General features: G+C 45.0%; 1 protein-coding gene across 2 annotated transcripts in view; it reads left to right on the top strand.

The window, feature by feature from the left end:
* Positions 1–27960, top strand: part of LOC119450794 (ethanolamine kinase 1-like) — a 53645-nt gene that overhangs the window by 2668 nt on the left and 23017 nt on the right. For both annotated transcript variants that reach the window (XR_007466556.1, XM_037714293.2), the window contains exons 2-4: positions 10718–11038; positions 12845–13110; positions 14220–14360. Coding sequence is in view for 1 of the 2 variants with exons in the window: in XM_037714293.2 (XP_037570221.1) it covers positions 10817–11038; positions 12845–13110; positions 14220–14360 (629 nt within the window). In the remaining variant the exon portion in view is untranslated. The remainder of the gene's footprint in view (positions 1–10717; positions 11039–12844; positions 13111–14219; positions 14361–27960) is intronic.

The raw sequence follows: 27960 nt of genomic DNA, 5'->3' as shown, positions 1-27960 counted from the left end.
CTGCTCTTGAGCCATTTTTTTTTTTTTTATCTTAGTCTAACAGGCATGTTGTTTTCAAGTTGCTATCTGTTTGTCCATGGGGGTGCTGTTTGTCCACGGCTGTCTTTTTACTCTCTCCATTTGAATCATGCACCGACACGACCCGAGGCCCCTGTTTTCTCTATAAGAAAGGGGGCAGACCCCCCAATACCTTGTCATACTTGCAAATGTATATGCGACATGGCAGTTGCACTAGTGGTACAGCAAACTTGTTACTTCATGGTGAACAATGACCTTTGCCACTCTTTGGCATTGTTAGTGAAGTCTTTCCTTTTAACATAATTTTAACAGCATTTGGCAAATATTTGTTCACAAATCTTTGTTTGCCTTTAAGTCAAGCATAACTAATGCACACAGTGCAGCAAAAGCGATAAAAATGGCACAAAAGAAACTATGCACACATTAACTTCAGTGTAAGGAAATTAATTTGCAAAAATGTTTTCGCAACGCTGTGTAAAATGTGAAGGCATTTATTTGAAAGATCGTTTTATGTGGGTGTCACATGGCGCACTTCGAATTTCTCGACTATTGGATCCTTTGGGTATGCTGCAAGAGGGAGCCAATCGTGGTCAAGAATTTAGTTCGGATCGGGCTTGATCGCAATTGAAAGTGGCCGTGTGACACCAGTATTAGTTATGACGGCGTGTTAAAAGACAGATGTAGAGAGTGTTGAAATTCATATGCCTTAGAGACTTCTAGGACATAACAGTGGTCATAGGCGGAAAGTTTTCATTTTTCCGGGGGGGGGGGGGGGGGGGGGGGCGAGCAGCTTTCCGAAACCTACACACACACACATATATATATATATATATATATATATATATACCCTCTGCTAACAATTTTTTATTTCTAGCTTTATGGCGAATACAATTATATCGACACTTCAGGCAAATTTTCACGGTTGTCGGCGCCGTGATGTTCCGCATTAAATCCAAAAGCCATATACATGAGCGACCCATACCGTGTGGGTGCGGGAAAAAGCGCGTAACAGTGAGCCGAAAAGGATGGGGGCTTGATGGCATTATTTCCCACGCGCTCAATATTCGGGTTAGTTGTAGGTCACGTAATCAAACGCGAATCGGAAGGAGAACATGCATCTTCTCCTCTAGCCCTGCCGTAGCTGTGAAGGACTGTGCGCGACGGACGCTTATGGGGCCCGCGTGCCATATCTAATTGTTGGTAATCATTGGTGGGTGCAATGATACAGGGCGACCAGGGATGGCTGCTAACTTCATGCGCGCTGTCTTCCTTGCCAGGCTGTCTTTCTCCACCCCTAGTGTTGCAGAGTTAAGAGACAAAGGTCATTGCAGATCACTCACGGAGGCCGTCAGTAGTGGACATAAAAATAGGCAGATAATGATGATGAATCTAATTTTCAGAGTTGCGGTGAATCGCGCAGCTGTACGAACCGTTAGCCTCCGCTGCCGGCGTTCTTCACAGTGCTTGCGTTGTGAAAGCGATTGCTCGAGGTCATCCAGTGAGGTATTTACAGGTTTACATGGTCCGTGCTTACTATGTCCACTATGCTTACTATTTGAATTTTGTGTGAATGTTTACTACAATTTATATGGCCACTATAACTAACATATAGATTCGTGTAAGGGCCACACTTCTGTCGCAATTTTGACGAGCCTTTCATGGGACCGGGTCATTTGACCTCATTTTTCCAACTACGAGTATCAAATTCGCCGTATAACCTCCGCGATCGCCTCCTCTCGACATCCAGTAGTGACGCGCGAAAGTACGCTGCGCGCGACAATTCGCTGTTGAGCCCGATCAGGATCAGCGCATAGAATGCGATTCCTTCTCGGTTGGATGTCTTTTTTTTAAATATTGGCTGTCAAGTTATGGGTGCGGCCCTTACACAGGTGCGATCCTTACACGGATTTACACGGTAAGACTCTTCCTTCGTGTAATTGTCTTCTACTTTGCTATCACTAATACTGCTTTGCCTTCCCGGCCAAACTGCACTCTTTTTTAATTTTTTTTAGTACTTCAAGTCCGAGTATAAGCGCTGCTGCACATGACTTCTAGACTTCTATTTATTCTGATTTTGAGTGAATCTGGCTTGGCATCATTTCAGTTACTGAGTGAATTCAATATACAAGGTGTTTCAGCGAACAGTTTCCAAAATTTTTAAAGGGTGGCCTGTGGCAGATAGTACAATTCTAGTTCATGAGCTCATCTACTCGAAGAGGCGGGAATTACTTACACAAAACATTGAAATGCATAATCGACTAAATAACAAAATAACCAATTAAGTTTTTAGCTCATGGCCCATGTTGGCGCACCTTATGGCCGATGTTGCAATTTACAAATTCTAGCCCTGGAGTGCGGATCCACTTTGAACTAAATTTCAGGCTGACACCAGTGTCGAGATATTAATTCTCTAACTTTGCGGAGAAATACATTGGTGTCATCAAAGCACAAAAGTATGAAAAGAACAAATTATGGGATTTTACGTGCCAAAACCACGATCTGATTATGAGGCACACCGTAGTGGAGGACTCTGGAATAATTTTAGACCACTTGGGGTTCCTTAAGGTGCACCTAAACCTAAGTATACAGGTGTTCAAGCATTTTGCCACATCTAAATGCAGCCGCCGTGGCAGTGATTTGATCCCGCGACCTCATGCTTAGCGGTCCAACACCGTAGCTACTAAACAACCAAGGCGGGTAAGCGCAAAAGTAACTGGAATGCCAATGCATTTCTCCGCAATGTTCGGGAATTAATATCTTGAAACTGGTGCCATCCTGAGAATTAGTTCCTAGTGCATCCACCTTGCTAATTCCACGGCTAGAATTTGTAAATTGCAACATGGCCCATAAGTTAATATGTTAAAAACCTAATTGGTGATTCTCTTAATTAGTTGAGTATGCATTTCAATTTTTTGTGCAAGTAATGTCCACCTCTTCGAGTAGACCAGCTCGTGAACTAGAATTGTGCTATCTGCCACAGGCAACCTTTAAAAATTTTTTTGAAAGTGTTTGCTGAAACACCCCGTATTTATGGCCTCTGCATGCAAGATGCGATGTTTCCATCCCTAATGCGTAAATGTTGTAAATAATTAGACAATCTTTTTTTTTTTTTTTGTCGCCAGTTGTTAGCATTGCCTACTGGAAAGAAAATCAATATTGAGACACACATCACTCACGTGTTTTTCACGCGCTGTTGATAGAAGACTCTGCCGAAGGGGTCACTGAAGTGTGCAGGTCTTTTTTCAGGGTCAAAAAGCACGCAAAGTAATTTGAAGTGAGGTGAACATACATCAACATATTCATTCTCTATGTATAGGCGATCCATTTAGTAGACTACCTTCTTCTCTTTAAAAAATATAATAAGCTTTGTCCTTCGTATATATTTAAATATACTGTGTTTGTGCGTGGTGTTCTCAGCAGAAATTTAAAAAAAATGTTCATGAGAAAACGTGGATGAGGTAGCTGCCACTGGTACTTCTAATGCGCTTGTCCTCCTATTGTCAGGATTTGCTGAAATAAAGCAAAAGTATAAATTGAAAGCCGTGCACCTCCACGCCAACAATGGTGCCATAAGCTTTTAGCCACAACAAAAGTGAAAATGTGGAGGCAATGCAAGAGAGTCCTCAAATTATGTGGGTAACAGAACTCTGGTAATGACATTTTAGGGGCGGGGGGGGGCTCGAGCCCCGGAGCTCTTCCGTAGTCGGCGCCTATGGACAGTGGTCCTTACTTAGGTCACTTGCCCAGATCTGTTATTTTCTGCGAAATTTTTTACAACCTCCTTTATAGTATTATAGATTGCCAAGCACAACTTATTCCCTCGCACACAAATCTTTAAACAAGAGCCAGGCAGTGGCATGGCACCACCTGCAATAAGAACATATCCAAACCCGGTCGTCTTTAGACACTACCACCTATATCTTTATTCTGGAAACTGCAAGTTCTGTAACGAGGGTGGACCTCGATCATATTCTGTGTGCTTGCCTGAAAGTGGCCCAACAGGACAGAATGGCAGATGGAGAATGGTGGGGGACTGAGCTGCTCAGCTCGGCCCACGACGCCCAAAAATGGGCCATCCAGCAGGCCGAAGGCGCCGCCAGAGCCCGTGGGCTACTGGCCACCGTCTAGGCTAGGTTGGCCGTCCCCACAAACTTGCCGGCAAATACTAAAGAGTTATTTATCTCTCCTTTATAGTAAGTTTCCTCTTTCTCTTTGCCCTACATCTTTTACATGGCCACAGGACAGTTCATGTGTGCGTCTTGAACTTCCCTTCTCCTCGTTCACTCATAGCGAGGGTCTCGGAATCTAGAAGCCTTGATGCCATTATGTAGCATACAAGAGTTTATTAGCCACGTGCCTTCTACCTTAAGTCCACGTGTTATGTGATGCCACCAAGGCATAAAAGGATGCTCCACATCCCCATGCCATGACTCTGAGGGGCGCTGGCTAACACTCCCATGGCTAGATCTAGCACACATAAATACCCAAATTGGTGGGCGGATTGATGGCCATTGCTGTAGCATAATTGGTAGTGCATAGCACGCGTAATGCGAAGGTTGTGGGTTAAGTTCCCACCTGCGACAAGCTATCTTTTCATCCACTTTCATTTCCCCTTTTCTCCATTATTTTGTAAATTTCAATTTCCTTGGCTTCATTGCCTGCTGGCTTTGTATGGTCGTGCTTAACAAAAATCGAGCCCCTCTGTTTCCCTTCTCCCCGACTCACTGTAAGGCGAGTCAAAATGCTTTTAGCCCTTCCTGTCCACATTTAAGCCAGTTTCTGAGTTTCTGCCATCACAGTTTCGCAGTCGCATGTGCCTTAAGAGCAAAAGCTTTTGCACTTGTGTTCACCAGACAGGCCTCCACACAGGCCACAGTACATCTGTAACCAACATCATTGCCTTCGAGACTGACTTGTTGCACTGCGGGTGCATGTTGAAAAGATACTTGTGCACGGCACAGGCATTGAAATCATCAACTAAAAACTTAGCTTCCGAGGTGTGAAGCATAGGTAGAAATTTTTTAATATTTCTTATGTGTCAGTGGCTACGACATTCTTCTGTTCAGCATGTGATCACTGGTTCAATTGCTAGCTGCGCTACGAAATAAATGCCAATATACTTTAAAAAGATAACCCAGGCACTTGAGATTATTCCAGAGCCTCCATTGTGGCATCTCTCATGATGCGATCGTTGCTCCAAGGCTGTGAAGTGAATCTTTGTGGTAGAGTATCAATTGAGAGTTTATGTTCTGCGTTTTATTCTTTAGTTTCCCTCCCTTTTGTACTACACAAAGAGGGATGTGCTGCAGTGCTGCTAGGGTTTGATAATAAATGGAGGCGTTAGTATGAAAATCGTTCACTGCCCGAGCTCACTGCAAGATAAGCATTGCAAGATAAGCCCCTCGACACTATGGTTTTTGTGCTGTGCATATTTCGAGTGGACGTACCTTTGTTGGCTCTATCAACCAAAGACACACATGATGTCCTGTGCCAAGCTTAAAAACTTTAAAAAAATATTTTTCTTTTAATTAGCCGCATGTCAAGTGAGCCTTTAAATTGTGATGCACAGATCAGTCTAGTTTGACTGATGCGTAGCTTCTACATTGCGTCACTTTTTCCCGGATTTCAAAATCGCCAGATAGTACTTCCTTCCAAGGAATCCAGCCAATGTCCAACAGTAACAATAAGGGCTCTCACTTTTGCTTACACCCGCTGTGGTTGCTTAGTGGGTTTGACGTTGCACGAGGTCACGGGATGTCTCTGTCATTTGAGTGTTTGCACTGCAGTCCTAGCAGTCGCATTCCTCTTTAACGTGGCTTTGTCACTATCTGTGTATGCATGTGCATGCTTATGTGTATGTTTTACAGTAGCTTTTGTTGCACTTTTTGTTTCTAGTTATTGGCTTCCTGGTGTGTTTCACTGATGCATCTGGCCTTTGCATCTTCTACAGCCTTGTACTTTGACATTGCACATTGTTCTGGGGCCTAAGTGACACTAAGCGACTGGGAACTGGGACACTAAGTGCGATATTATGGGTAGTAGACTACACTCGTTAGAGACTAAGTGGGCCACTATGGCTGCTAGCTGAGACTTCGTAGGCCTTAAAGAACGCGAGACTAATGTGGGGCGAGGCGAGACCATCTTGAAATTTGTACACCAGCTCCTAGTGATGTAAAGAATTTTGGTAGCATCTTCTTAAGACTACTTAAATGCTTATAAAAAAACAAAACAAAAAAAAAACAATCGCATTGAATTGACTAAGCAAGGATGGCGTGCACTGACTTTAATGACCTTCTGCGCAGAAGTAGCCCAAATACTCAGAAAGGCGGTGAAATTTGTGAATGTCATGATGACGTCGGCATCGTGATTTGCACGTACAATTTATAAATAAAAATTTGGGCTTCATTTCGTTTACTAGTAAACTTTTTCAGCAAATAAATGCAAACAGAGTTCTGAAGAAACACACTACAAATGTGAATTAATTTAACACAGTTGTTTAGTCCCTCTAAAATTTATACCGTTTAGAGGTCTTTCCTTGTTTCGTGACATTGGTGTAGTCTGTCAGGGTGCAGGAAACATTTGCTTTTACAAATTGTTTACTTACACTTGTACCGTCCAACAATTGGACTGAAGCAATGTGGCCATAGCGTGTGGCATTGCATGATGTAGAGTATATTCAAAATCAGTTCTTTACACAACACCTGTGTCATGTTTCATAACATGACCATGTTCCTGAGCGTCAATCAGCTTTGGATTGTGCTTCATGTTTTTTGCTGTTGGGTACAAAACAGCCTCCAAGCCAGCTGGCCTTCACATGTGTCTAGTGACTGGGTGATTGCTCCAGCCAAGGCCGACAGGGCCATTAGGGGGCATGGATGCTGCGCACACGTGGCGGGGGTGTTGCAAGGGCACTCCCGGACACTGTGTGCGACAGCTGTCGCCTCTTCCTGTGGCTTGTGGTGGCTTCCAATGACATGCCAGCTGTACACATAACAGTTACTTGAAGCCCGTCTCTGCACCTGCCATTTATTCGAACCTTTCCAGTTTGAAGCACTGTGTACTCATTGCTCTTGTGACAGTCATTACAGGTTGTTCTTCTGCGCAGCTTTATAGGATTCGTGATGTTTAAGTATCTGCTAGCAGTGAATACATTTTACCCCTCTTATGCGATATTTTTTAAATTATAGTTATTCTCTTGCTGGGAATTGACAATTAAATAAACACCTTTTTTTACTATTATTGTGTAATTAAAAAAAGGCAAGTAAAGTATGTGCTTCTAATGCTGGAAGGCTGTTTTATGCCATTGCAATCGGGCATATACAAACGGTGGTTTAGCATTTGTAATATGGAGGTTAGGCCAGCTTGTAAGACGGACAAATAATTGACAGCATTCTTTTTTTTTTTGGCATTAAGATTGAGGCAGTACATTAGATCTCAGTGAGCTTTAACAAGGGAGATGTGTTGCGAGAATGTAATGGACATCATTGTGAAAATAACTTGCAGTGGAATGGTGTGCTGTTTAATGCAGTTCAGTAACCTCTGTAATACTAATGAGAAATTTTATATATTTTTGGTTGTGTATATCTATTCAGAATGGTACAATTAATTAGAAAGATGGGCTGTTGGCAACCATCTTCTACACGCACATAAAATTTATGATATTTGTGAAAACTAAATTACCGAAAAATTGACATCTCCGACAGCCATCTTCTTGCAAAGGCATTTATGTTTCCTTCCTTCTGCCTTTGTTTCTTCTATCAAAGTCCAGTGGACGAAGGGGTTTGAAAAAAAAAAGGGCCAAATTCCCCTTCAGGATGGATGCTTAATGGGAGCCAAAACGTTGCGACAAGAGTGATGCCCTCAGCTGCTTGTCTGATATCTGGAGTCTTGTCAGCAGTTGCGTTGAAAGTGACCGCTGTAGAAGTGCAGGGTTTGCGGTGTGACATCCGCGTGTCAAGTCGTCAGCCGGTTGACAGCGCGACTGCATGCCGTCTGCCCATGTTACCTCCATCGCCACCAACTGATAGCAGAGATAGTGTTGAAAGAGTGTTGCCCCTGCCAAGATCTGGCTGGGATTGGGATCCTGCCATACAGACACACTGATAACAACCTCTGTCAGTGCAAGTGTGCACTAAAGTGGGGTAGATCACATCAATTCCATGTCAACTTGAATGCTATGTAACATGCACCTTGCGCATTATGAATGAAAATTGAACATTATTCTGAACACTATAACATTTTGATAGGACGACGGAAATGAGGTTTCAGTGCGTTTTAAATTTAGGATTTTTAGCAGACTTAAGTAAAGAGGAAGTGAAAAATGAAGCGCAAGTCCAAGTTGGCGTTTATGTTGCTTGTTGTCAGCCGTAAAACAGCAGCATACAAAACAAAAGTGCTCTAATTGGTGCACTTGTGTTTGATACTTTCAGTGTAAAGAATATTCGCAGGCAAAAGTAAACCTACTTGTTGTAACAGGGAGTTGAAAAGGGAAGCTGGGCTGTTTGACGCATTTTCGAGTGCTCACAAGGAAGCTTTGGGAGTGTGTTGTATTCTAAAAAGTAGAAAAATAAACAAGTGCATACATAACTGCCCCATCACTGACACTTGACTGTGGAGAGATTGCTTATCTGAAGAAAAATCCTGGGATCAGTGCTTTCTTTTTTATGACTTTATTAGTATAAATGTTTTGTTTCTGTAGACAAGTCAGTGTACATCTCTTGGGTAGTGTGTGGTTTTGAACACTGAAATATCATTTAAAGTCTAGCAGCAACAGTGTGTCCTGTGTGTTTATCATTCTATGTACTCTGCTTTTATTGCACTAGTTATAACCATCTCAGCCTTAAAACGTTCTCCGGATGTTTGCCACTGAAGACATGGAAGCACAGCTTATACAGTATAGACCACTTAAAATGTAACCGCTTATAGTGCAGGACTGGTCTTTTCAGACTCTCTTTAATTTCTCCATAGCACTCAAAGTATACGCGTATCGCTTATAGTGCAGTTTCGGGAGTCGAAATACCGGTTACAGTGCGGCTTCCTGGACTTTCGGCAGTCAACCGAGACGGCAAACCTCAAGCTGCAGATTTACTCCGACGTAATGTGCACGCACGCGCGTCAATCTCCGTGATGTTACTTACGATGGCGAACAACCGGTGTGTCTGGCGCCGTCGGGCGCGTTCCAACGGTGCTGGCGCAGGAATAGCTCCATTCCTATTTCTCGCCCGCCACGCTGCACGGCGCCGGCCACGCATCCCAGCATTCCTCGTGTGGAAAGGCCAGAATGACGCGATGGCGGGAGTGCTGGAGGGAGGAAGTGTGGCAGCAGCAGCGAGTGAATTGAACTTCGTGCTGCGTCTCGCATCAACGTGAACTTAGCTGCGAAAACACCGCACGGCGGACTGTGCCTCCGTCGCAGATGGCTTTCAAAATGCAGTAACCCCGGCAAGCGTGCCCGCCGGGGCCAGTAGAACACCCGCCCCCCTCTACCCTCTCCCCGGAGCCTTGCGCGCAACGCAAGATGGCGCGTTTCCTCCCCACTTTCCTCCCTTGCGTGCACGAGATTGAGCCCCGATTGCCGGTTTACCCTCGCACGCTTTCACTCGTACATACAGCATACGGCGCTCGGCAACGATTTCATCGCCCTTGGACTTTATACGAAACCTCACGGCCAAAGTGATGGAAGAAATGCGCCAGGAGTGACCATATAATTGCTATCGTAATAAAATTGTTGTTTTGGTTATAGTGCGGATATTCGCGACTCGGGCGACTTACGTTATAAGCGGTCTACACTGTAAATAACATGGAGGCCGAAGCAGTACTTTCAAAGAGTGTTCTTGATTGCTTGGTAAAAAAAAAAAAAAAATACTGGGATAGTGTGTTGATGTGTGTTCACATAAAGGGCCTGATAGGGCCGTCATTGGTGTTTGCAGTAGGTAATAAAGCTTAGAACCTCATTTAAAATAAAGCCCAAACTGTCACAAGGTGACAGTTTGGGCTAGTTGGTACTGCATTGAATACTGTGGGTAGTGCAAATCATGACAAAAATGGCAAGCACAAGTGCCAACTTCCAACTGCATTTTATTCATAAAGGGCTTGGATTTACTGCATACATAAAAAAAAGACATTAAATATGACAAACCTATACCACAAAGCATTAATTTGTAGTATGGAAGCGCAACACACAAAACCGTGTTGAGAAATAATTTTTCAGTGGCATTAACATAACCAGTAATAAACTGACTCAGAAACAGACCAACAAGTTAGTTCAGTAAAATGTTAGCTTTCAGCCAAACCAAATTGAAGCCCCACAGCTCTTAATGCATTGCTCTTAATGCTGTCGGCAGTTTCCCCTTACTGATGGAACCATCTGGATTTCAGGGCGTCAAAACTTGTTGGCAGCAAGTAGATGTTACAGTTGGCAACAGCCTAAGAATTTAGTGCGAAATACACTGCTGTCGAACTCTGAGAACTTGTATATATGCACCAGTCAATTACATTTGCTCATTTTTGTGATGTCACAGCTGAGGGGAACTATTTTCCGTATCAGCCTCTCTTGGGGACCATGTTCTAGAACACACAAGGTCAGGTTCAGCACAGTCTTGTGGGTGGAGCTTGTACTGAATTCTTGAGCTGTCATAGAATGCCATAGAGTCATTGAGTGTCATGGAGTCATAGCACGGAGTTTCTTCCTCTGCCACAGGTGCCATCATTGCCTCTCTGCCTGGCAGGCAGCCAAGGAAGGTATCATGCTTCAGGCTGTTGAGGTGATGCATTGACCGTCCCAACACGGCTGTTGCTGATGGCTGCCGCAGCCGTGAACCATGCTGAGCCAACTGCAGAGCCGGCTTCCTCTGCAGCTCTGGCCACGGCAGTGTGTGCGCAGAATGGTGCCGGTGAGCCCCCGCTGGATGTGGTGGACATCTTCGTGGATGGTTCCAGCGAGATATCACTGCGAGAAGGCGCACTCCGGGTGCTCCAGCACGTGCGCCCTTGCTGGGACCTGACTTCTGTTCGCTTCAAGGCAAGCAATTTTCTAATGCCTTCGGATGCTTCTTGTCACCTTCTGTTCAAGCAGATCTTGTGCTACTGTAAAGTTTGTTGAACAGTTGCTGCATGTTTTTTTTTTCTTTTTTTTTTTCTGACTGCATGCTCATTGTTCGATGAGCATGTAATGCCCACCCTTGTCGCCACTTTTAGGTGCCATACATCCACCAGGCGGAAGACACGCTTATTTGGCGGTAGCTTGCCACACCAACATGAATGCACCAAAACACACACCCCCTGACTGGCTGGGGCTTATATAGTTGACTTCTGTTAAATCGACCCTGACGGGACTGACGAAATCAATGAAATTATCTGGCGGGTCGAATTAAAGAAGATGCAGAAAAGCAACATCAAAACACACCGTTGATTCGTTTGGCAGTATTAGCCGGTTCTAACACACCCCGGAATCAAACGCGCACCCGCTTTCTACGTGACAAAAGTAGAAAACTAATGTAGAGATAGCATTAAGGCCCGTAAACAAAGTAGAATATATCGCGCACTCTATTTTTTAGCAAGAAAAATGGGCAAAGGTCTGTGTTGGACAGTGGCAGCTAATTTCCTAAATTTAACTTCACCGCAATACAGCTGTGTTATGCATTGAAGCATACGAACACTGCGAAGGCGATTTTTGGATTAATTTTCCTGTGCATGTGTAGAATCAGGTAAATACTGTAATCGGACATTGTGAGCTACCATTATTGCTTGCAAATTTTTCTAGGGCAAGTCGAAAATAGCCGTTTTCACTGGGAGATGACTCATTCATTGTCCCCCAAGCTCTAATGGGCGGACGCGACCAGTAAAGGGGTCGGTGTTGGGGTCACCATAGGCGGGTGTATGCTGACTGTCCAAGTTCGAATTATCTGGTGAAGGCCAATTTCGTAATTTAAATAACGAAAGTTCGGACCCATAGAAATGCATGGGTACCGGCCAGGACCTTCGGTGGAGATCGAATTAACCGAAGTCTAATTAACAGACATCTACTGTATTCATAATCATAGGCGTCACTGTTTACGCGCTGCTACCTTGCTATTGAAGACCGAGCTGGCTGCCTGAGGATAAAAACATGCCATAGCAAATGTGCACCACTGGATGAGGCAGGTGTCTGCTGTAGCAAAAGTCGAGAAACTACTCGGCACATTGTAATGGAATGCTAAGAAATATTCACCTCGCAAGGCCCATAGGTAACATCCACCATCCAGAAGCTCTACGATTCAAAGTTGGTTGGAAGCATTAAGTGGTCAGCAGTTGAGATAAGAGACATTTAGAGTATTGGTGGAAAACAGTAGTAGTAAAACAGGGTTTGAGTGTTGGTCCTTGTCTTTTCATGCTGTTATTCGTTCACTGTGAATCAGAATCAACTAGCCCACCAACAAGCCTTAGCAAATTTGCACTTTGGTTGCCAAAGATCAAATCAAATCAGTCCTTACTGCTTGTGAGCTGAACAACATAGGTGAGCCAGTAGAACCCTTGTGAACAATGCCGTCCTGCAGCAGTTGCATTGCTGTTTCATATACAGGACCATTCACCGATGGAATATTGTGTAGCGTTTTAAATGGGCCTTCTTCCGCTTCTTGGGAGATTGGACAGCGGGCATTGGGAAAAAAACATCTTGCATAAACTATGTTCAGTGTAGCTCTCAGTTTTAGTGCATGGTGCATTGCTATGCTGATAATTAGGGCAAATGAACTTGCATCGTGTTTGCGCAAATACAGCTAATAAAAAAACGCATCGGGAGGAGTTCTTTGTTTTGAACTGTATGAAATCTGTCTCGTCGTTCCTGCAGACGTTCACAGATGGCATCACGAACCAGCTGGTTGGCTGCTGGCAAGGCGGAGAGGAGCTTGGCGAGGGAGCGCTGCTCATGCGCATATACGGCCAGAAGACCGAGCTCTTCATCGACAGGTCGGCCGAGGTGGTCAACATGCGCCTGCTGCATGCGCATGGCCTCGCAGCGCCACTGCACTGTGCCTTCCGCAATGGCCTCTGCTACGGGTTCAACCCTGGCCGGGTGGGCGACACCCAGCTCATCAGGGACCCGCACATCTCCAGGTGATCATCATCATCATTCTGTTTGTGTCCACAAAGGCCTCTCCCAGTGATCTCCAGTTACCTGTCTCTTCCACCGGCTGGCTCTGTCTTATGCCTGCACATTTTCTAATTTCCATCACACCACCTCTGCCGTGCTTGTCTGTGGTTTCGTTCCCTTGGCACCCGATCTATGACTCTAATGGTTAATCGGTTATCTACCCTTACACATTACATGGCCTGCCCAACACAATTTTTTCCTCGCTATGTCAACTACAATATCGGCTACCCACATTTGCTCTCTAATCCACACTGCTATCTTCATGCCTCTGAATGATAAACTATCGTTTTTCAGTTCACCATTCATTGTGCTGTCCTCTTACCGTAGCTTAGCTTAGCTAACCAACTTATCTGTGAACTATTTTCACAGACATCAAGTTGCGTCTGGCATGAAAATAACCTCGTTGTAAGCATACAAGTAAATATCAGCAAAAAAATAAGTTTTTTTAATTGTTGAGTTAGTTATATTCCAGTAATTCGCTAGATCTATGCTCATTATATGGAGGTTTCACTGTGTACAGTGGTCAGCAAGAAGTTTAATAGTGTTGTCTTATGTGCATTTCAAAGGCCATGCTTGTAAATGTCGAGCTATCTAGTGCCATTTTGGGACGTATTTGAGACTTTCCTTTCAGTGGCCATCTACACCTTTTGGTATGGGTACTACATGTTATGAGAGTTGCAACAAATTGTCTTCCTTTCAATTATTAAACGGTCAGTTGAACCAAAGGGGACTATGCAGATACAACAAGCACATCAGCATTGATGAATAAAAAAAGTCATGGGAGTTCCATGATTTCCTGATCCCAATGCATCATGGAAAATCATTTACATGGTCGAGATGGGAGTGTATTTTTTAAGAGCATGCATTCCCGCTTTCTGTTTGTGATGTGGAACTTTCATGAAACAGCACAATGCTTAATGTGGGGAGGCAGCAAAAGTTTACAGAACTGTCCAACAAGATTGATTAAGTTAGCATTATGTGGTTGTTCCTTAGAAGTGGCTTCTGTCCCTCAGCATGAACCCACATCTGCTGCATTCTAAGTTCTGGGGGTGCAATTTGTGTGTCATTGCAGGCTGATAGCACAGACGCTGGCACGCATGCACTCTGTGAAGCTGCGCAAGGGGGGACAGGTGGCGCCCTCACTCTTCCCCACTCTGCACAAGTACCTCCGCCTGGTGCCTACACACTTTGATGACATCGAGAAGAACCTCAGGTAGGTAGGCACTACTGCTCGTCTTGCATATGTACGCATTTTGTTGCATAAATGAGGGAGCTGGGTACACATGGCTCTCCCAAGTCAATTGCTGGCTGATTCACGCTCAAGTTTGGCACATGGGCGTCATTTCGTGGCATATATTTTTAATAAATGAGAAGCACATATCAGCTACAGTAATACCAGATGGCAAGCATTGATTGTTCACGGCGGAAGAATGATGCCTGCAGTCATTTTGCAAGGAAATAAAAAAGCACCGCTGTTGGAGGACTCATTAGAGCATGTATTTATTATGCAAACAAATCCTGTTAAAGGTCCTACTAGAAGCTATTACAGTAGAGCATGCTTACGGCAAACTTGACTGTCATGGAATTGAAAGCTGTATCTGGACATTTCCTATAAGGGCCATTCCATGCGAAGCATCCCAGACCCCAATAGCAACCATCACTGATTCTCTTGGAAAAAATTAGGCTAGTTGGCTCATGTGTGAAAAGGTTACACTGAAGTATTTTTCACAGAAGGGAGCGAACGCTTCGTCTACCCCGTGCTTCAACGCATCTCCGAACTCTGGATTACATGACCTCCAGCACAAAGCACACGGGAAGACAGCGCACATGAAGGCACGGCCATCTCGGCTCGCCGAATATTTGCACCTGCTGTAGATTACCCGAAAGACAGGGCACGTGGGTTGCGTATGCTCTCTGTCACACAACACGTGATTTGAGAGGCGTGTTCATAAGCAGCCGCATGTAATTCCATCTGCTTCTGCGGCAGTTTTCATTTATTTTCTGGCAGTGAAATTTCAATGAATTGAAATCGTGCTAGCACACTTCGGTATATTAAGGTTCAACATACATGTTGTAGTATGTTAAACACTTATGTTAATACTATGTTAAGAGAAGTTATAAAAGAGTAAATACTTCATTATATTGAGGTTTTGGGATATAGAGGTTTAATCATATTTAAAAATGTTGCTAATATGTTATTGCTTCTTTATTGTAAATTCAATGCACACATTTTTTGGGGCACGTCAGTGTTGATATCGCTGAAGTCTCTACTGCATATCGCTTGCTTAATGTAAGTATGCTTAATTTAATGTACAACATAGTACATAGGACTTCTGTTAATTCAATCCTGATAGACCCGACGAAATTGGTCAATTATCTGGCAGGTTGAATTAACGACAAGGCAGAAAAAGACACCAAAACACACCGTTGACTCACTTGGCAGTATTTGCCTTTAAAGTTAGCTTTGCCAGAGTACAGCCGTGTTATGCGGTGAAGCACATTAAGTAGGAAAAGGTGTCACTGTTAGAGGACACAGCAAATGTTCCTTAATTTAGACATGCACATGTGCTGTCTGTAGTCACAGTATGAGCACTGAGATGCGTAATAAGGTTACTGGCAGGCCTTCAGAGGTTTAGATAGAGCCCCACTGTTTTGTTGGCTTTTAACGTCCCCTTAACTTTGGGAGTTTCTTTATCTGACCGCCTTCCTTTCCGCTAGCTTTTCCAAAACACAGAGGGTTTTTCTCCACTTCTCGGTGCACAGTGCGTGCGCACATGTGTACTTAAGAAACGCATGCTAAGTCCCATTAACAGTCTCATATATGAGACATGCATGGCGGGTGAAACAGGGGGCTTAAATCGCCACAGCAACATGATAACCAGCTCTGAATGGCTGCCAGTATGCTTATTAGGCATCTAGGTTTTCATACTGTGACTGTAGATGGCGCGTGCGTGCCTATATAACTAGGAATGCCTACTATGTCCCATGACAGTTCCATTCTTGGTATGCTTCATCACATAACAGGGCTGTATTGTGTCGAAGCTGACCAGTTAAAATTATTCGGCGAATGTCAATTTTGAGATCGAAAAAATGGGAGTTTGGGCCCATAGAGATATATGCGTGCTAGCTGGTACCTTCAGTCGGGATCGAATTAACAGAAAAATTTAATTAACCGGAGCTGAATTAACGGAAATATACTGTATAATATATATAAGCCTAATACAAGTGGTTGCAGTTATTGCATCTTTGTTGTAATGCAGTCCCAAGTCGTGGGTAAATTTGGTGATGTGAACAGGTTGCATGTAATTCATGCTCTGTTGTTTCAGTGACCTGCTAGCAAGGATTTGTCAGTCAAGTCTCATAATCAACCATGATTTATGACAAGTGGGTACCATTGGCTACTTTGATCTATTCATTCAGGAAGCAAATGAGAGGCCTCGGCCATCTTGGCTGCCCTGGAGAAAACATGGTAGAAATGTCATGTTTTCTTGCAAACCAGCATTGGAACGAGTGGGCCAAACAGCAGCATTGTCATAGCAGCTGCATCTGGGTCGACCCACACATTACTTATGCCTGCATCTTGCACAGAGATGACTGAGGCTATAGAACACATGTTGTGCATCGTCCTGTGGTATGCAGTAGAAGTACAATTACTGGCAAATGATTTGTTGAATTTAAGCAGTGAACCTTTGCCTGAAAACATTCTCTTGGGACCTTGGCTGGACATTTGTCATCAGCATGGTGTTATAAAGGCTGTCATGAAATTCCTGCACGAGCATTGTCTAGATTTGAGACTTTCTTTGCTGTTCATTCAAACCACCACTTCCTCCAGGCATTTCTTTCTCTTTCTACTCCCGTCCTCCTTCCCCAGTGCTGGGTAGCTTATCAAAACTTTGATTCAGGCCCAACTCGCAGCTTTTCCATCACAATAGATGTCTCTGTCGACTGAGCCATGGGTCTGTAACGCTGGCAACATGCTGCAGGCACGCAGAAGTTTTGCTTTGTCACTTGTGTTTTGCAGTGCTAGCAGGTCAGCGTGTGATCCAAGCTCAACATTTGCTGGCACTGTGACTACTGGCGAGGTATGCCAGTAGTGGGCCCATTGGAAAGAGCAAGGTATGACAAATGGAAACAGAAGAGGGCTGGCCCGCCAAGCAGGCGCTGTCCTCACAGTTCAGCAGTCAACCTTTGCCCAGAAAAATTACATCTCGAAAAGCCGCCACGTTGCAAGTAGGTGCACAAGAGTACCACCCACTCGGGAGGCACAAGTGCCTCGTAACACAAGGTTGTGCGTTTAATTCCCAGCTTTGATGGCCACATTCTATTGGGGATGGAATATAAAACTGCTTGTGTACTGAGCTTTGAGTGTCACAAATTTCAACACTCCGAACACTGACAGAACACAAAGTGGCAACGATGGAGAGGAATGACATGAAACACTGACGGATGAACACAGGAGTCATCATAATCATCATCATCAGCCTATCTTTATGTCGACTGGCAGGACGAAGACCTCACCCAGCAATCTCCAGTTACCCCTGTCTTGCGCTAGCTGATTCCAAGTTGTGCTTGCGAACTTCCTAATTACATCGCACCACCTAATTATCTGCGTCCTCGACTGCACTTTCCTTCTCTTGGCACCCACTCTGTAACTGTGATTCACCTCTGGCTATCTGCCCTACACATTACAATACCAGCTTCATTTTTTTCGTCTTAATTTGAAATAGAATATCGTCTACCCTATTTGCTCTCTTCTAATCCACACTGCTGTCTTCCTGTCTGTAAAGGTTACGGGTAACATTTTTTGTTCCATCGCTTATTACACAGTCCTTGATTTCTTCTCAAGCTTCCTTGTTAACCACAGCCGCGTATGTACAGGTCATGGTTTATAATTTCATTACGCAGAACAGGGATGTGCTTACTAACTCTACTTTTGGGCTCAAAATGTGGGGCTATATATAACCCAGCTTGCTGGGAGTTGGATTGTCTACAGTGCAAACAATGCAGTGGTGGTGGTGGGTAAAGTTTTCCTTTTCTTTGCCTCATGCTGAGGCTGAAGCCGTGGATGACAAGGGGACTTGACAACGTTGCAATAAGCGATGACAACTAAGGCCGCTGGCTTTATCAGCATCACAGAAAGGACAGATAAAACAGAGCAAAACCAGTGTTGAGCTCACAACTGCTGTCAAAATGTCTGGGAAGGTGGCACTGCTACCAAGAGCCATTGGCTTCCAGCAATTTCGACTTGATCGGGTAGGCATTGTAAAAATGCAGAAGGCTGTGCTTCGAGCCCTGGGGGTTTAGGATTCAGTTGAGTTCAAATAAGACTGTTGAATGCTGCGATTATGATTAAGCCGTGTTAAAAACCTGCTCACTGCTGATTTTCCTGCTTTTTCTTTTTAACGACCCTCTTTTTTTGTTCTTGCACTGATGTTTTGGTCTTATTGGCAGCACACACCTTTTTATGCATGCACATCTGTTGTTCCCCTTCAGTTTATATTGTTTTGTACTTTCTTGGTCCTCATTGCAAAAATCTGGGTATTATTCTCATTCATTGCATGAAAGCTATCTTTCAAGTTCCTGATTGTTAGGCTAGAATGAATGACATCTATTTGGGTTAAGCAAATACACAATCAGCAAATCTAATGCCTTCACAGTAGCAAAACTTGCGGTAAATATAGGTTTGTAAGCTGCATGGTAATGAGTGGGCTAGAAGATATAGTTCCAGAACATGCAGTTCTTGCATTGTCTTGTGCTAGCCTTATATTTAAGGAAGCTACTTAAGATTCAGGACATAAAAAAGTTACAAGTGTAGCAAACGTGGCATTTTTACAGAGGGGTTCCTAGTCGAGGCAGACATACTGTGCTGTAAATAATGCGAGTTTCATAAGACTAAGTAAAAAATAATTAACTTTTTTTTTAACCTTGGGACAGTTTATATGGCAAATTTGGAGGCAACCAATTTTTTTCCAACCCTTTTTTTTTTTGAAAATTTGTATATTTAATAGTTTATGCCGTTAGGCGAACTTTCGAGAAAAAAAAATCGTACTCGATTCATGATATTCATCACCTAATTCAATGCTCAATCCAGGCAATATTGAAACCGATCTTGCCAGGAGTGCAGAAAAGGCCTCCCAGCTGTCATATCAGACGAAGTGACCCGTGACAAAAACCGCGATCATCTTTAAAGCTGAATGTTGCGGACAGTCATCAGTATGTGCTACGACATGCCATCATTCTAACTTCCTCACAAGGTGTTCTACCTGACGTAGCTGCAGGGTACACACGGTTTCGTTATTGCCTAAATTGAGCATTGAAATTTGGTGATGAATGTCTTGAAACAGGTGTGATTCTCAAGATTTCCAAACAATGGGGGTACATTAAAGTGTGACTGCCTCTAGATTTGCCGTATAAGCAACAGCACCCAAGGCTCAAACAAAAAGGCTGAACGTTTTTTGTTGCTTAGTATTCTGAAACTTGCGCTATTTGCAGCGTCCGCCTCACCTACGAACTCCTCTCCTAAAATGCTGCATTCGCTATGCTCGTAGCCTCTTTATCAAAAATCTGTATAGTCTAAAAAAAGAACACCCTGTACTGCACTTTGGGAAAAGCGGAAGCCCTGTGAAAACCAGAGAATTCTTCCGTCATATATGACAGTCTACTTGTGTAGGGAAATGGGTCGGAGACAAAATGGTTCTAGGAGGAGGGGGAAGGAAAGGGAAAGTGAAAAAGAATTTAAGGGTACAGAAAGAAAGTGTAAAGAATGCTACGGATGATGATAGTCTAAAGCTTGTCGAGTAGGCCTGTGTCCCGAAGGAATAAGAATACGAAACCTAAGCATGGCATTGCGTTGAGGAACAAGTTGTGGGAACTAGTATGCCTTCTAATAATTCTAAGGAAAAATGAGTTCATCCCACTAAAACAGCGATTGCTTTCATCTCTATAAGCCAGGCATTCGAAACAAATGTGCTATGCTGCTTAAAATGAACCAGTGTTATCACGGAGAATGCAAACCATTAATAGCAAAGAATTCAAAGCACAGCATTAGAAGAAGCAGCACAAGCTGAGTGAGCATTGCAGCACTGTGCCCAGATTAGGCTTAGATTATGCCAGAAATTTCACTCATTCCAAGGGTACTTTAGTCCTCCCCATAGGGAGTTGCATGTCGTGGCATGCTGTTATTATTCTTTTCATTTCACTTGTCTCTTGTTTTGATCTTGTTTAGTTACGACACATTTTCTGTTTTGTTTTCTTTGCTCATTTCCTGTGAACGGCACTAATAATGTGGGCCACCCTGCTGTCTGCCTGTCCTGATGGATTTAGCGAGAGGCGAGTATTGGAGGAGGCACAGAAGCCAGCTTAATGCTGGCTCTTTGTGCAGAATCTCGGTGCTGTGATTGGCACTGCTTTTGATTGCATCTTTGGCTTCTGCGTTTCAGCCTGGCTGGCTTGTGTGTCGTTCTAACTTGCTCGTGACGCACATTTGCTTCTATGCTTCTGGTCCCATTGCTTGCTAAAGAACAGCTGTTTAATCCTTTACTGAAACTTTCAACATGCAGTCACTATAACGGACTTTATTTTACGCAACTATATTCATGCGCACCAGTGCTCCAATTATCATTGTTCCCCGACACAGTTGACTGTTGGAATGCTGTAGCCGGTGCTGCCCATCCAATTCCTGTAAACAGCATTTTCGCTGTTTACAGGATCACTCAATTTACAGTCAACAACCAATTTTTCAGACATGCCCGACAATTCGGACACATTCATGGCACCGCCATGTACCCCATAGAGCCAGTGTAAAGAACGTCTGAAATTTCGGACGCTGAAACCCCTCGCTGTCCGATTTTCTGGACTTCTTGCCATGATTACAGGGTCCGAAACGGCACTAATTGAAGCCACCACTGCGGCCATCTTTATTATCTTGCAACCTCGAACCAGCGCTCTAGCACGCCAATCCGCTGGCAGCCATAACTATCACTGCAGCAACGCTAGGCCTAGCTGCTTCGACGTTCGCTACCACGCTTCCTGCTGTTCGGTGCCCTGTTTTTCATTAAAAGAATTCGCCGCTATCAGCAATGGTGGCAACCCCGTCTTTGTCAACCTCTCCGATTACTTCGAAACGCAGAAAACACAGCAAAGCAAAATGCCGCTTTCAAAAGTAAGCTTCACCGCAATACAGCGGTGTTATGCGGGGATGAATAGGTGATGTATTGCAGTGAAGCACGTCAATAATGAAACGGAGGCACTGTCATGAGATGCAGTGTTTAGTCCTATACAAGCGTGCACCTGCAGTCTCCGGTGACATTATGAGCTCTGATACGCCTGGCAAGTGTCCTATCAGGCCTTCAGAGTTGTTTCGGATGTGCTTGGGGTGATTTGAGGCCTTGAGGGCAGTACAAGACAGATATTCATTTTTTCATAATGCCCGATTTTTCAAATGTTTCCGCGGTCCCTAGGGTCTTACAAAAAATTGGACGTTGACTGTAGCTGTTTTCTTTTCTGCTGAAGTATGTACGGCTTTTCTGCTGAAGTATGTATGCCATTGCAAGGGTATTTTTGATATTCTTATGCTTCTGTAATGGTGCATGTTTTTGCTTTCAGGCATTCAATATTTTGTGCTCTCACTCCTACAAGGAGATCCTCCTTTAGGCTGCTGTACATGGACGTACATAAATATGTGGTGATATTTGAAGCAGCTCTTGCAATTGGTTCTTTCATGAGCGGTGTTTTTTTACAAGGCACATTGCTGCAACACATACATGTCACGAGTCTCCAAGAAAAGTATTATCTAAACCTGTGCTTCAATTGCTTTCTACTGTGGAGCGTGTCATGATCTCCATCTTTCTTACATTCTCATGTTACGTCTGCTTGTTTTCCATTTGTGGTTCTAATCTTTGCTTTATATCGTTATATTTTTCTTTTGTGTTGTGCTAATTTAAAAAGTCGTGCTTTAGTACTATGTGCTAGATCATTCTGTTTTTGTTTTTTTCTCAAAACTGACTCATCTTCTGCTAACAGCATGTTGTCAGCCTGTCCCCGACTGAGAACAGCTGGCTAGAGAACTGCTGCAACTGACAAATGCATGCGCAAGTGCTGTTGACATTCTGTGGTGCTTGCACGGTGGACTGTTGTGTGTTGTTACACTGTTTAGTATACAGGCATGTTAGTGTGCGAAATGCCACGTGAATAGCAACAGTAGTCAGCATCGCAAGAGTCTGGCTGACCTCAGTAAGTCAATAAAGTAAATATATTTGAAGTGATTTCTCATATGGTGTAGTACAGACACTGTTTGCGGGATAAAACTGCCTTTTGATAGCACAGTAAGCTTTCGTAGTCACCTGACTGCGCACTTATTTCTGGATGTGCTCCTTCACATTCGGGCTTACAGCTTGTAGTGTCATGTGTCGCCAAGCTTTGTGGTGTATACATATTACAGACTGTTGGCAGTGGCTTTAAGGAGAGTGTAAGATATTAGTATAGTAGCAAAAGTTCATTCACACTAACAGCAGTTACAGGGCACTTCCTAGTGAGCACTCTTCCGCACATATTTTTTTATAATGGGCTAAGTACAGTATAGACCACTTATAAAGTAACCGCTTATAGTGCAGGACCGGATATAGTGGGGTCTTTTCAGACTCCTGTTAATTTTCCCATAGCACTCCATGTATACACATATCGCTTATAGTGCAGTTGCGAGAAACGGAATACTGGTTACAGTGCGGCTGCCAGGGAGTGCGGAAGTCAGCGGAGACGGCGAACGCTCCCCTCAAACAGGCGCCCCAAGGAGTGCTCGAGGAAGAGAGAGAGACGAAGTGGAGGAGAAGGGCACGTGGTGCGAACGAACAGCCAGTGAGGCTGAAACTGGAGTCTTGAGTGCGAGTCTTGAAATATCACGGCACGCATAGCGAGCGAGGGCCACGAAATTGCCGACGCCGGCCAACGCTCTTCACGATAACGGCAGTAAACGAAACTTCAGGGAGCGGGCGGCGTCGGCACAGCACAGCGAAGGGCGCATGCGGAGACCGCGGAATGTGAGGGAGAAGGGCGGCAGGGAAGCGGATTTCGCCTTGGCAACTCCGCCGCTTCAGTAGCTCCCCTCGTAGCTCCCTCACTTTCGACTGTCACCGCGCGCACCCGCCGCCTGCACGGCGCCGCCGCTCCAGCCGGCCCGGCGCCAGCTCCGAAGTTTCGTTTTCTGCCGGTATAGGGAAGCTGGGCGTTTGCCGGCGTGGGCAGTTTCGTTGGCTGGCCTGGGACAGCGCTGCAGCTCCCCTCTGCACCGTAACCGCAGCGTGCAAGGTCAACACGTGACTAGAAAGTAGAGGAAGCATAAAGGAGAAAGAAGGGTTCACTGCCATTTTCTACGCGTGGCTACGGTAGCGTGGCTGAGATGTCTGCACGTATACGCATGCTGTGGCGCAACGCAGAATCGGCGACCTTGCCATTTGAGAGAGCGTGAAATTTCCGCCGCGTTTTATTTTTCTTCTTTTTTTTGTTTTGTTCGCGCACGACATTGAGGGGTCTCTCCCAAGCTTTTACTCTGTGGCGGTGCCGGAGCAATGCCGGTCGGAGGCGCCGCCGTTTCATTTGGTTCGAATTAACGAGATTCGACTGTAAATTGAATGCAAACGTTCTAGCCACATTCCTCGACTGTCGCGAACGCGTGGCGGCTCGGTGCACATGTTTTGCATATGTGCGGGCCTTGAAAATTGTTGCTTTGGTTATAGTGCGTATAGTGTTGCTTCGGTTATAGTGCGTATAGTGCTTATAGTGCGGATATTCGCGACTCCGGCGACTTACGTTATAAGCGGTCTACACTGTAGTGGCAAAGTTTCATCACACTAAAATGATTGAACAGAACAGCACGTCTGCTATTGCGTAATCCTTGCATTGTGCTCCGCCACCCAGTGCCGCTGCCAGTGAAGGCTGTCGAAGACAGATCAGCATGCAGTGGCTCATTGCTGTCTTTTGGTTTGTTTCTTGCATGCTTATTCACATCCTATTGCTTTGAGTTCCCACGGTCGACATTGTCTCTTCTCAATTTAGTTGACTTTTGTGTGGAATAAAGGCGAAAGTGTCATAAACACAATCGCACAATATGCACAAACGCCTTCTTGATCAAAGCAAGCAAGGATGCAACTTGATGTAGTGTACATCACCCATTTGCAGATATTCGAACTTATGTCATGCCTTAAAACGTTGCATTTACTTCTGTTTGCTACTCTGCATATTCTGTATTCAGAATTGGTTATGGAAGAAAAAGAAAAAATCAACACATTTGGCTGACAATGAGTTCAGTTGCTATGGTGGGACAATCAGTCTGCAAGCGCGTGAAAGAATAGGGTGTGGCAAGAAATGCAGATGTTATTTGAACCGGAGAAGGAGAACAGGGCTGTCATATGAGAGAATGTACTTTTATTTTTCTTGGTATATTCGCTGCGAGATCGAACCACAGGTGGTAGCACCGACGCCGTGTTAGTGTGGATAGGAATGGCACACATAGAAATGTACAGGGCAGCATTCCGCTGTGAAAGATTTGGCCCAATTTTTTGGTAGTGAAACGCTGCAATGAACAGATCTTATACTGCCATCGAATGTCACATTTTTGCACGAAACACATAGAACATTTCTATCTATTTGAAAGAACCACAAACTGTTATTGAGCAGCAGACTGGCACATAGCCAGTTACGTCTTTTGGCACTTTCTTGGGGCTTTTTTGTATGTTTAGCATGCGTCCTACCTACTCTGCTTATACAGTTAAACCTGGATATAACGAAATTGACAAATTCCCGAAAAACTTCGTTATAAAGAGGATTTCGTTATATGCAGGTTCGGCACGAAAATTCGAAAAAGAAACGCTTACCGTGTTTACTCGATTCTAACGCACCCTCAATTGTAACGCGCACCCGTTTTCCGTTTTCGTCGAAGCACTCATCCTTGGAATGTCACACCAGGTACCGTATGCGTGGACGCGTGTCGTTTCACAGAAGCGCGAGGCATCGGAAACAAAGAGCAACCGTCACGATGGCGTTGTAGCGTCGTATAGTGTTACAGTAGAACCCCGCTGTTACATTCCCGGGGGCTGCGTTTTCCCGGCTGTTCGTTTTCGGCCAGTCCCGGCACAGCTGCCATAGAACCCAATGCATTGGTAACCCCGCTGCTGCGTCGCAACTGTGGGACCGTTCCTGCATCATACATTGCGAACTGCCACCCTGCGCCGGCCCGAGCGCCCATTTTGACTTTTCATGTCGCTTGGCTTAGTGGCTTGACGATGGCATTGGCCGCCCAAAGTGCCGGGAGCGACAACTATGATGTATTTTCGGTTTCCGCCAGAAGAAGTATGGCCCTTGAGATCCGTATTTGCTACATAAAGATGGTGTCTATGATGTGTTGTGGCCCTAAAATTGGTTTTGGCTCATAGATATCCCGTATAAACTCCAAGGGCAATAATGCAGTCGCCGCGCGCCGTATGCTGTATGTGCGAGTGAAAACATGCGAGGGGAGCCGACGACCGCGTCTAATCTCGCGCGCGCAAGAAAAGCATGGAGGAAGCGCGCCTTCTTCCGTTGCGCTCGAGCAAGGCGTTGGCTCGAAGCACCAGCAAGTGAGCGAGGGGGGAGGGATAGTGGGGCGGCGTTGTACTGTACTCTGGCATCAACTGCGTACTGCGCGGCGGCGTGCGGTCGCGCGGGCCGTATCTTGAAAGCGATCTGCGTTGGGGCAGAGTCTAGCAGTGTGTAGGCATGTAGTGTAGGTGTGTCGGCAGCTCGTAGCTTTGTGCGTGCTGTGTGTTCTCGGCACTCAGTTTGCGTTGAAGCGATAGACAACAGCACGAAGGTCACTTCGCTCGCTTCTCCAGTGGCGCTTCCACACGCCGCCAGCGTTGGACAGCGCGTCTGCGCTCATCGAGTGTGATGTGTCACAGCGTGTACCAGTGCGTCGGCAACATCAACTGGAAAAGGAGAGAGTGCCGGCTTGGCGGGCTAGGCCAGCTGCAGCAAGCGGCAGGATCAGGTTTGAATTAAGGGAGGGGGAAAGGTCACGCCCGCGGCGGCAAGATCGCCGGGTCAAGGGATGCAGGCCCGCCTCGCACACGCACGCACACGTGCGCTCGCTTCGCATTCCGTCGCGGCAGACAAGGTGCTTCCGGTTGCCGCTAGCACAAAAATGACAATATTTGGGGCGAAATCTCTAGGCTGTTGGAGGGGGAAATTCGTTATATCGAGGGGGTCTCCTGCTGCCACTTCGTTACGTAGAGGTCTCAAATACATGTGCTTCTATGGAGTAATGACGGGGAATAGAAAAACTTCGTTATATCCAGGAATTCGTTATATGGAGGTTCGTTATAAGCAGGTTTAACTGTATTGCGCAAGTCAACACCTCATTCTCTGCAAGTCTTGCACTGGTTTAAAAAAGTCTGTATTCCTGTACAACGAAGGTGAAGTAACAAGTTAATGGACACACTGCATCACTAATTGTACACATAGCAGATGTGTTCAAAAAGAAACCGAACTTTTGAAATAGCACGCCAACCGGCAGAGGGGGCGTGCTGTGGCTACTGAGTGCATGTAGTGGCAGGTTTAGACAACAAACTGCCATTTGCCGCGTTTCGCTCTGACCGTTAGTTGGCGAGCTACAGCCGCTGAAGTGAGCACATGAACAAGCTGTTCTTCGGATTCGAGCCAAAGTGACAATGAAGGAATTGGGAGAACAGTGTGTGTGTGTGAAGTTCTGCTACAAACTTGGGAAAACTTTCACAGGGACATTTCAGTTGCTTAGCCAATCATACGGGGAGGACTGTATGAGTCGCACGCAGTGCTATGATTGGTTCAAGCGTTTTGAAGACGGAACAATGTCGGTCGGTGACGATCGCAAGCCTGGACGACCTTCCACATCCACAGATATTGACTACGTCGAGAGAGTTCGAACTGTGATTCGTGGAAATCGTCGTTTGACTGTTCGAGAAGTCACTGACGAAATGGGTATCAGCATAGGATCATGTCATGAAATTTTGAGTGACACATTTGGGATGTGTCGTGTCAGTGCAAAATTTGTGCCACGTTTGTTGCCTGACGAACAGAAGCAGACCCATGTTGAAATCAGCCAGCAACTGCTCACCACTGCCAATTACGATGAAAACTTTCTTAAGAACATCATAACAGGCGATGAGGCATGGGTTTATGGCTATGATGTTGAAACAAAAGTGCAGTCATCGCAGTGGGTGGCCAAAGGGTCTTCTCATCCAAGAAAAGCATGCATGAGTTGGTCAAAAATGAAGGTGATGTTGGTTGTGTTTTTTGACTACAGAGGCATTGTCTATCAGGAATTTGTGCCACAGGGTCAGACTGCAAACAAATAAGTTTACCAGGGAATCCTAGCTTGTTTGAATGATTCTGTGCGCAGTAAGAGGCCTGAATTGTGGGAAAATCAGGATGGTGCATCATGACAATGCCCCGGCTCACGCGTCACTCCTTGTCCGCAGCTACTTAGGGAAACACCACACTCCTGTTGTTCCCCACCTACCATATTCTCCAGACCTAGCCCCAGCAGAGTTCTTTCTATTCCCCAAGCTGAAAACCACCTTGAAAGGACGTCGTTTCCAAACTGTAGAGGAGATCCAGGACAATGCGAGAATAGACCTGCGTGCCATTCCAGAAAGTGCGTTCCAGGAGGCTTTCCAAAAATGGAAGAAAGGATAGGAAAAGTACATTGCCAGTAGAGGGCACTACTTTGAAGGGGACAGCACTTAAAAATGTTGTACCACAAGCAGTAAAGGTGTTATAGCAAAAGTTCGGATTCTTTTTGAACA

This window comes from Dermacentor silvarum, chromosome 4 (genome assembly GCF_013339745.2).
Source record: "Dermacentor silvarum isolate Dsil-2018 chromosome 4, BIME_Dsil_1.4, whole genome shotgun sequence".
Classification (NCBI taxonomy): Eukaryota; Metazoa; Arthropoda; class Arachnida; order Ixodida; family Ixodidae; genus Dermacentor; species Dermacentor silvarum.
This window is presented reverse-complemented; position numbering and strand designations above follow the sequence as displayed.